Source organism: Tupaia chinensis, unplaced genomic scaffold, assembly GCF_000334495.1.
Source record: "Tupaia chinensis unplaced genomic scaffold, TupChi_1.0 Scaffold140845_1, whole genome shotgun sequence".
Taxonomy (NCBI): Eukaryota; Metazoa; Chordata; class Mammalia; order Scandentia; family Tupaiidae; genus Tupaia; species Tupaia belangeri.
In genome coordinates this window covers 1,008,544-1,019,633 of record NW_006200713.1, presented here as the reverse complement: position 1 = coordinate 1,019,633, position 11,090 = coordinate 1,008,544, and the positions used below count along the sequence as shown (strand labels likewise).

Here is an 11,090-nt window from a genome sequence, read left to right as displayed (position 1 = left end):
AATATATAGTGAGACCAGCAGGTGGCATGATGGTTACATCACTGGACTCCCAAAAAGTCGACCATGGTTCAAGTCCTGGACCCAACAACTTAAGACTCACGCCAGGCACTGTGCATGTGTCCTCAAGATTCTGAGAGAGGAATGGAGGAGAAGGGACTGTGGAGTGGCCATCCCCCTGGTGAGTAATTTCTCGCTTTGTCTGTCTTTCTGGCAAGCTGTTGTGCCCTATAGCAAAAATCTTTAAAAGAAAAAAAAAAAAAGCCAATATATATAGCTACCACCTATACTTGCTCAATTTTGTGTATTTAGTAAGATTCTACAACTTCTTGGCCATAACTGCAGAATCCCCATGTCAACACATTCTGAGAAATACAATTAAAATACATAGAAAAAAAGAATGAACTGAGTCAAGACAAACTCTCCACATTCTGAGAGCAACTGGGCTTCTAAGCTTGAGGTCTGCTCTAGAAAGACTAGAACTGGAGTCAGCTTTAGCCACCCACATGAGCATTTTGTAAGCATGGACTACCTAAAACTTACCTGAAATTCAAAGTGCACCTGTCATCAGGATTTTTCAGGGCTCTAAATACCTACGTGTCAAACATGCTATGGTAAAGTATAGACACTTCATGTCAAAATAGTTACCAATAAATGAGAGTAAGCAGATTTTTACAATTAACTTAGGTTATCACCGCCATCTTTGACCTTAAAAAGGAGTGGGGGGAGTAGACAGTGGAGTTAAATAGAAGGCTCAAATATTCATTCCCAAGATTATTATATTGCCATTATGTGTGGTGTGTGTGTGTGTGTGTGTAATTGACATATAAAAATACATAAATTAAGGGGCCAACATGTGGCGTGGTGGTTGGGGGCACTAGACTCCCCATGGCCAACTGCTTCGAGTCCCAGACCTAGCAGCTTATTTTCTCACTCTCTCTCACTGTCCCTTTCTGGTTAAATTAAGTAATTAAGTAAGTAATTAAGTAGATAAATAAATAAAGTTAAATAAAATAATTATTTACAAAAATACATAAAAATGAACACAGAAAATATGTTATGGCTTCTAGCTCCCAAAGCACAGACTACCATAAAATTGCTGATTTTCCCTTTATACCTCCTTTTTACAAAGGAGAGCCTCACGAGAACTCTCCAGTGACAGTTCTTTCTTGGGCCTACACAATATGGCAGGCTGTTTTTTGTCTTGGAAAGAACATACAACCCATGTAGAAATAATAAAACCTGGGGACACAGGGGTTCACTTTCCTCCTGTGGTGTTCCTGCATTTTTTTCATATATTAATCACTGTACGTCTCCACAACACACAAAACGAATCTTCCCAGCCTGAATACACTGCCTATCAGTCCAATCGAAGACATTATCATCAACAGATAGTTTTCCATTTTTGTTTCCATGGAATGTTTCCCTTTTTCACCCCAACCCCCTCCCACCCATCCCACCCCCTCTCTCCTATCCACAGTTGCTCTCCATGCTTCTTTACCTTATAATCGTTTCCTCCTTCTACAATGTTTCTAGTACCCACAGTTGCAATTCCTAGTTTTATACTTTACAATCTTTCAGTTTCTGCCATAGAGTGGAGACATTTGATATACTTTAAGTGGGGACATACAATGCCTGTCTTTCACAGTCTGGCTTACTTTGCTTAACAGTAAATCTTCATATTCATTCACTTTCTATCAAATGTCAGGGTTTCATTGTTTTTTTTATGGCTGAATAGTATTCCAGAGTGTGCATGTGCCACATTTTCTTAACCTACTTGTCTGTTCTTGGACATCTGGGTTGATTCTACGTCTTAACAATTGTGAATAATGCAGCAATAAACATGAATGTGCGAGTGTTTTTCCGAGTCAGTGTATTCCTATCTTTTGGGTAGATACCAAGGAGTGGAATTACTGGATCATATGGTAGTCCTATTTGTAGGTTGTTTTGATTTTTAAGAATTATTTAATTTATTATTATTATTTTGAATTGACCAGAAAGAAAGAGAAGGAAAGTGACAGAGCAAAAGCCACCAAACCAGGGACTTGAACCATGGTTGGCTATGTGGAAGTCCAGTACCTTAATCGTCATGCCACCTCCCAGTCCCTATCTGTAGGGTTTTGAGGAACCCCCATATTGTCTTCCACAGTGGCTATACTAACTTACATTACCACCAACAGTGCAGGAGAAGTTTTTTTTTCACCACAGCTTCGCCACTTATTCTTTTTTTTTTTTTTTTTTTTTAAATCTTTGAGAGGTTTTTGCTATAGAGCATGTGTGTTCACCAGAAAAACAGAGAGAGAGAGACAGAAAGAGAGAAATCACCTCCTAGGGGGGATGGCCATGCCACAATCCCTTCTCCTTCACTCTCCTCTTGGGATTTTGGGTACGTGCACACACACGCCCAGTTTGAGTTTCAAGCCACCAGGTCCAGGACTCAAACCGCAGTCAATTACATGGGAGTCCAGCAATGTAGCCATTATGTCATCCGCTGGTCCCAAGTTTTGTTTTGTTTTTTTTCTTTTTAAGAATTATTTTATTTAACTTTATTTATTTATTTATTTATTTTTAATTTGATCAGAGAGGTACAGAGTGAGAGAGGGAAAGTGAGAAAGCAAGGCATCAGGTCCGAGACTCAAACTGCAGTCACCCATGTGGGAGTCCAGCGCCCTTCACCACTACACACCTGCTGGCCTCTCCAGCATTTACTCTATTTTTTTAATCTTAGCCATACTGACTGGGTAGGTGGTATCCCACTGTGGTTTCCAATTGCATCTCCCTTATGATAAGGGATGCTGAGCATGCTTTCATATGCTTTTTGGCTCTTCATATGGCTTCCTTGGAGAGTCGTCTGTTCAGCTCCTTCGCCCACCTTTTTTTAACTGGACTGCTGTGCCTGTGTTTTACCAATTCTCTCCTGCGAGGTTACTCTGCCTTTCTGCTGACCCTCTAGGAAAATCGTTTCTGGAAAATGGGAAACTTTACTAGAACAAATTTAATTTGTTCTCTCTTTAATTGGCCCTCATTTAGTAAAGATGCTAAAGATCTAATGCTGAACAAAGGAATATGCAAACAGCACCCCCCCATATACTTTTTCCCTCCCACTTCATCCCTCCCTGCTCTCCCCTCCACATTCAGCAAAGAATACTTACTCCACTACATTGAGGAAACTGAGAAGACTGGGGAGCAGAAGGGAAGTCTCTCCCGGCATCCCCTCCCTGTCCCTCTGCCTCCTCATTCCCACCTGTGGAATATCTACATCCACTATTAACTCCTTTCCCATGGGCCCTGAGCATGAGTATCTCCCTCATCATGCTGACCCCTCTATGACTAGTTCTGTGGCCATTCCACACCCTGGACCGGAGCTGAGCACCTGGCCCACGGGAGTCAATGCACAACTGACTGGCAATCTTCAGTCTGCAGAACTCTGCCCAGACGTGGCACTATACCAGACCATCCTGGCTAGGAATCTGAGCTGAAACGTACACATGCTCTGCCACTGCTGGGGTAATTGCTAGGACACAGACGTTAGATAACAAGAGAGTCACTCATTTATTCTTGGAATGAGTAATGTACTCTGCCTGCTCTGAGCTGGGCCCTATGACAAGAGCAGGAAAGGTGAAGTTCTCATGGGCCTAACGACCTGTCCATCAACAAAACCACTCAAATAATTCTATAACATCTCTAAGAGGTGTTACAAAATAGTGCCAGAAACCTGAGAGAACTTCACAGGGCCTTAACATAGTGGAAGTGAGAGTTAAGTTGGGGGTACAAGGATGCCATAAATCTAGGAAGAAAAAATAGAATTTGAGAAAAGTCCTCAAAGGAGAAAGAGGGAAGGAATGCAGATCTGAGGAACTGAAAGGTGGCCATGTGAGCCACAGAACATTAGACAGGGAGGGACACACCCCATGTGTGATGCTATTCTGACATGCTATCTCATATCAGAATTATTTCACAGTGATTTAATAGACAGCAAAAACAAAACAAAACAAAACAAAAAACAAAAAACAAAAAACAATGAGGCTAGAAAGAAATCTGAAGTAAGGAACAAAGTTATTGGGACTAGCAGAAGGTATAGTATAGGTTACATTTCTGGACTCTCCCATGACCAACCACAGTTCAAGTTCCAGACTTGGTGGCTTGAAAATCACATTGGGCACATTTGAACATGTGCTCAAGATCCCAGGAGGAGAATGGAGGATACGCATGGCCATCCCCCCTGGTGGGGGGTGATTTCTCACTTTCTGTCTCACTGTGTCTGCCTGTTGTCTCTCTGCCTCTCAGCCACTGTGAGTGCACATGCCCTCTGGCAAAAACCTTCTTTAAAAAAAAAAAAAAGAACTGAGTTATCTTAGTCATAGTTCACCAACTATAGGCATCAGTAAAATTTCCCTCATTTTTATGCTATTTAAAAATCACAGCTCAGGGCCAGCAGATGGCATAATGTTTACGTCGCTGGACTCAACCATGATTCAAGTCCCAGACTCGGTGACTTAAAACTCACGCCGGACATGTGTGCATGCCCGCTCAAGATCCGAAGAGGAGAATGGAGGAAAGGGGTGATGATTTCTTGCTTTCTGTCTCTCTGTCTCTCCAGTAAGCACACACACCCTATAGCAAATATCTCCCAAAAAAAAAAAAAAAAAAAATCACAGCTAAACTATCTGTTTTGTGCAAAATTAAATATATTCAGCTTTCCTGGAAAACATGAGACTAAAATATTTACTATTTGGAATGGTATTTTTTCCCCTGGAGTTTGCTACACTCTGAAGTACATTTCTAATATCAAACAAGGTCTAAACACTTTCACAGAAAATTAGACACATCCTATTAATTTCATATTTACAATAATCTAGATAAGAAAAATAATCATTAAATTAAAAAAATTGTTTTCAAGTAAAACTTTACAATACCTGGTAAAAGAGTTCCTCTTATTTCAAAAGTAACCTGAGAAGGTGTCATTCTGGTGAATTTATTTTAGGCTGTTGTGCTAGAAAGAAAAAAGAAAAGTTGTCAGTTATAGTACGTGACAATACTGGTCTAATGTAGCTACGTTCAAGAAACGACTTAACCCCAGGTGGTGGCGTGACACTCAGATGCTGCTACTGGGAGGCTGAGGCCACATGGTAGGCCCAGGGTTAGTTCTCGGCCCAACCTAAGCAGTCTGCAAGTGGTGAGACCTGCCTGTGGTGCTAGCTAGCTGCCACGCTGAAGCAGGAGGACCGAGATGAGAGGAGACCCTGTCTCTCTAGCACTCACACACACAAAGAACAAACACATTAAACCAAAATTACGTTTACTACTCTTAAAAGCAATATTTAATGTCTTTGCAGTTTTATGCAGAGTTTGTTTAAAAAGAAAAATCTAATTTATTTGATGAGGGTAGTGAGAGGATAGAAGGGAGAAAAAATAAGTTAAGCAAATAATGGGGACCAGCAGATGATGTAATGGTTACATAGCTGGACTTCAACATAGTATGGTTCAAGTCCCGTACCCAGTGGCTTAAAACTCATGCTGGGCTCATGTGCATGTGTGCCCAAGATCCCAAGAGGAGAATGGGGAATGAACTGTAGTGTGGCCATTCTCCCTGGGGGATGATTTCTTGGTTTCTGTCTCTCTGGTGAGCTCACATGCCCTATAGCAAAAGTCTCTCTTTAAAAATAAATAAATAAATAAATAAAAATAATGGGCAGGTGGTGTGGATTGAACTAAGGTGCTGATTCCCACATGGTCAATCACAGTTCAAGTTCTGGACCCACAGACTTGAAGATCACACCAGGCAAGTGCATCCATGAGCTAAATCCAAAGAAGAGAATGGAGAAGGAACTGGGGAATGTCCATCTCCCCATGGGGATGATTTCTCACTTTCTCTCTCTCTCCAGTGGGTGCATAAGCTCTATGGTTAAAAAAGGGGGGGGGGCAGCAGATGGCATCCAGTAGAACTGGACTCCCACCTGGGTGATTGCAGTTAAAGTCCCAGACCTAATGGCTGGCTTGAAAATCACACCAGGCATGTGTATGTGTATACATGCCCGAGATATCAAGGAGGATGAATGGAAAGAGATTATGATCTGGCCAACCCCTCAGGGGATGATTTCTCGCTCTCCCTCTCACTATCTGTCTCTCTCCAGCAAGTACACACACCCTAAGCCAAACACTAAAAATAAATAAATAAAACCTAAAGAGAAAAAAAATGGGCCAGCAGATGGTATGGAGGTTAAGGTGGCTGGATCCCATATAATCAACTGCTTGGTTCGAGCCCCAGACCAAATGACTTGAAAAATACAGCACACGCATGTGCAAGAGTCACCCAAACTCCTAAGAAAATGGAAGAGAAGAAATTGCAGTGTGGCCATTCATCCTGGGGAAGCTTTCTCATTTTCCCTCCCCCCCCTTTGTCTCTCTGGTGAGCACATGAGCCTCGTGGTAAACTAAAATGCAAAACATGAGGCTAGACAGCAGCACAGAAGTAGCAAAGATGGACCCACTATGGCCTCCCTGTGCATATGGGGCATCAAGCCTGTGTTCAGGGCAGAGAAGCAGTAGATTAGGGTGTGGGGACCCTGTTGGGGGTGCCTGTCTCTTTGTTTCTTTCTCAAGAGATAAATTAAGGGGAAAAAAAATGGGGTTGGTCCCATTGCATAGTGGCTAAGCACTGTATGGGAGGAGGCAGGGGGACTCAGCTCTCACATGAACAACCATGGTTTAAATCCCAGCCTCGGTGGACACATGTCCAAGACACTCATGGAACAAAGGAATGGAGGAAGGGAGGCTCCTGCATGTCCAGGACCCATCAAGGAGCACTTTCTCTCTCTCTCTGGCAAGTGTGCACACCTTGCTATTAAAAAAAAAAAAGAAAAGAAAAGAAATATTATTTCTTGGGACCAGCAGATGGCGTAATGGTTATGTTACTTGGACTTCAACGTGTTCGACCATGGTTCAAGTCCTGGACTCTGCGGCTTAAAACTCATGCCAGGTGCATGTACATCCGTGTCCCAAGATCCCAAGAGGAGAATGGGGGAGAAATGATTGCAGCGTGGCCATCCTCACTACGGGAGTGATGATTTCTCGCTTTCTCTCTCTCACACAAACACACGTGCCCTATTAAAAATCTCTCTTAAGGCCTGTGGAGGTGGGTGAGGATCCTGCTGCTGAATTTTGGGGACATATAGTCAAGGCCTGGTGGGAACAGGACTTCTAAAAGACAACTATGTCTGAAAGCCTGTGGGCCAAGGTCTTTTTGCTGGCTATAAGCGGGGTCTCAGGAACCAAAGGATGCACATAGCTCTTCTTAAAATTGAAGGTGTCTATGCACAAGATGAAACGGAATTCTATTTAGGCAAGAGGTGTGCTTATGTGTACAAAGCAAAACACAACACAGTGACTCCTGGTGGCAAACCAAATAAAACCAGAGTAATCTGGGGAAAGGTTACTCATGCCCATGGAAACAGCAGCATGGTTCAAGCTAAATTCCGAAGCAACCTTCCTGCTAAGGCCACTGGACACAGAATCTGTGTGATGCTATAACCCCAAGGATTTAAAATAATGAAAAGTAAATGAGCAAAAATGCATTGTTGTTAAAAAATGAAAAAAAAAAGAAATTGAAAAAAGGCAGTGGTGTGGTGGTTAAAGCAGTTAAGGTGGCTGAAGCCTACACAGCCTCAACGGCTTGGCTTAAGTCCCAGACCCAGCGACTTGAAAACATACTGGGCATGTGTGCATGCATACCCAAAATCCCGAAAAGAGACAGAAATGGAGAAGGGGGTTGCGGCCTGACTCCACCCCATCATGGGGATGCTTCCTCCTCCCTTCTCTGCTGAGCACTCTCTGGCAAGGGGATGCAGCTTCAGGCAAGTTAAAAGTTTCAAGGTCTATTGCCACATACCTATTCTGTAAGAAGAGTAGGACTAGAAATACAGAGCAAAAAATGTCCAAACTTTATTTTTAAGAAGTCAAGATTTGCTAGCTACAAACTTCCGATAAGCAGCTGTTCTGAAGTCAGCCTATCTTTCCTGACCAGGCTCCTGTTATGGGGGGGAGGGACTACAGATAGAAAAAAGCTTGACTCCAGAAGATTTTGACTTCAATAGCAAGGGATGTTAATAACAAGTAAACAGCCCAAGAACATAAATATGGCTGAAACAAACTAGTTACATTCTGCAACAAGTTTGAGAATCGGCCTCTCAGGTACAGTGTAACTAATTGCCCCCCCCCCATATATATCCCTTTTCTCACAAATAACTTTACAGATTTTCTCTTTACTAGCCACAGGGCCATGGTTACTCAAGTTCCACAAGCTCAAATTTAAAATCTCAACTCTATAATCTATTTCCAAATCTTTCTGATACTATTTAATTGATCTCACATTCATGGCCTTCTTTATAAAGTTACCAACATCATTCAAAATTCAGGTCTCCTACCTGTATTTTGGCCTCTAAACCTCTTCCCAATAATACATTTTATGTCAATTAAAATAGTCCTCCTATGTCCTGGCCTGGAATCACTTTATGTTTCAAAAATCTAAACCCCTAAGCCTTGGTGGTCCTTTACTGCTTATCCACATTTGCTGTCTTACGTTTTCATTTCTTCTTTCTCAGCCCACTGCCTGTTAACCATTTCCTAACTTAAGTGCCCGAGGAAAGACAAGAAATAGACCATATATACACATATACACAATAATACCTATTTTTTTTTGCACACACACATATACATGTATATAGGTGTGTATATGTACACCAAAATACCAAGATAGTCCTGGATTTAAACAAACAAAAGTTTTCAACCCCAATCTACCAATGTTTCTAAAAAAAAAATTCCAAGCATGTCTATTATTCTACATTATTTCTATTTATCAGCTTAAATTTTATTTGCTTTCTAATAAACTTTTTTATATATTTTTTAAATTTTATTTGTGGCCATAGGGCACATGTGGCTTGCTGGATACTAGAGAGAGAGAGAAATTGCCCCCTGGTGGGATGACCACGCTGCAATCACTTCTCCATTCTCCTCTCAGGATTATGGGCACAGTGTGCCTTTCAAGTCACCAAGTCAGAGACTTGAACCACAGAGCTGGCCAAATATCAATGCCTTCCCTGCCACATGGCCCGCTGGTGCTGTGTGCATTTACGTCTTACTCTATAAAGCAACCCTAAGGTACATTTCATGGCTCCTCACATTCCTACTTCTGCTCCCTTCCCCTCCCCTTGAACACAGGCATAACTGTGATGGCCACTTAATGAACACGGCTGCCCACGGCCATCCATGTCTCCGAGTCAAGGTAGATACACCGAGAGCAGCTGCTCTCACTGAAGCCAACTTTGCCCTCCAGGGGGTATTTGGTAATGTCAGGAGGCATTTCTAGTTGTCAGGACTGGGAGTGATGCTCCTGGCACCTCGTGGGTAGAGGCCACGAGTGCTGTTAAACACCCTTCTGCAAATAACTGTCCAGCTCCCAAAATCAATAGCTCTGACGCTGGGAAATCTCATCTATCAATCCACAAAAGGTTGTTAACGAGGATCGAGAATATACACTCTATAAATCATGTACCATCACACAGCAATTATAAAATGCTAATGCTGTGTATATATTACATGTATGTAATGCTGGATATTTACATACGTGGATTTATGTGCACTGTATATTCCAAGACCACCAGTCAATGCTGTGTCGTGTCACACTTGTGAAGAGTTCCCTATTTGGCAACTCTACCGTTTCAAAGTCCAAAACAGCACTAGAGGAAGCCTCTCCCTGATCAAAACAATCCCTCAGACACCTTGATCTACTGTGTTCCCAGAGTAAGCGTGACCAAGTTAAAGCGCATACACAGTTCTAGCACTGCCAAAGACCGTGCTAAACCTAGAACTAGCTCCAGACCGTGACCCTCCCACAGCCTATTGTCACCGAACACCCCAACATCCGAATCTCTCCTCCCATGATGTGTTATGAATCTGAACAGAACTCAGTTGTTTCCTTTCTAATGAATAGAATGGTTCACTGAGGCACTGCAACTGTACATTCAGATACCTGTAGGTCAAGAAGAAACCTCAGGTCAAGGGCAAAACCCTGGCATTTAAGTAACTGAATTAACTTAAGAGACAAGAAAAAACTCCATCATTCAGCAAATGGCTGAGTAACCAATCCCAATCCTAACTGGTAATTTATCTTGTATTTGCATCCACTCTTCATTCCCATGGTTCTCCACTAAGAGTAATCTCATAATTATGTAGTTGGTACTCAAGTATTGTTTGAAATATATATTTTAACCAATTCAAGGGAAATCAGGTGTAACTATTCCTTTCATGGATTAAGATCAGCAGTGGATACAAAGTTTTTTTTTTTAATTTAAAGAATTACTTATTCAATTTTATTTTATTTATTCATTCATTTGACCAGAAAGAGACAGAGACAGAGAGAGAGAGGAGGAGGAAAGTGGGGTAGCAAGCCTCCAGATCCGGGACTTGAACCACAGTCGGCCATGAGAGTGTGTCCAACACCTTAACCCACCACACCACCTGCTGGTCCTGCTGATATAAAATTACTTCTAAATCTCTACTGCATGAAGACAAGTGGGAGGGACCAGCAGTGGCATAATGGTTATGTTGTCAACCACAGTTCCAGTCCTGGACCTAGAGGCTTAAACTCACGCCAGGTATATGTGTGCACATGCCCAAGATCCTGAGAGGAGAATGGAGGAGAAGAGTTTGTGGTGTGACCATTCCCCCAGGGGAGTGATTTCTTGCTTTGTCTCTCTGGCAAACACACATACCCTATAGCAAAAATATCTCTCTAAAAAAGATAAAAGATAAATGGGAAACTTCCATTAAGGTTTTAAAAAAGAAAATGATAAAAGTGAAATCAAACAATGATTAAAACTGAGTCTTTCACTCTTGAAGTTCTTGAGAAGAGTGGCTATAAGAACTTGGCATTAGCGACCAGCAGTTACTGTAATGGCTGTGTCGCTGAACTCCCATGTAGTGGACCGCAGTTCAAGTCCTGGAACCAGTGACTTAAACTCACGCCGGGCGCATGTGCATACGTGCCCAAGATCCCAAGAGGAGAATGGAGGAGAAGGGACTGCTGCATGGCCATT

General features: G+C 42.2%; 1 protein-coding gene across 1 annotated transcript in view; it reads right to left on the bottom strand.

Moving 5' to 3' along the window:
* The window catches only part of GPCPD1 (glycerophosphocholine phosphodiesterase 1), a 65,736-nt gene that overhangs the window by 54,126 nt on the left and 520 nt on the right, over positions 1-11,090 (bottom strand). Inside the window, exon 2 of the mRNA XM_006162832.3 lies at positions 4,914-4,990. Coding sequence (XP_006162894.2) covers positions 4,914-4,962 — 49 coding nt within the window. The 5' untranslated portion in view covers positions 4,963-4,990. The remainder of the gene's footprint in view (positions 1-4,913; positions 4,991-11,090) is intronic.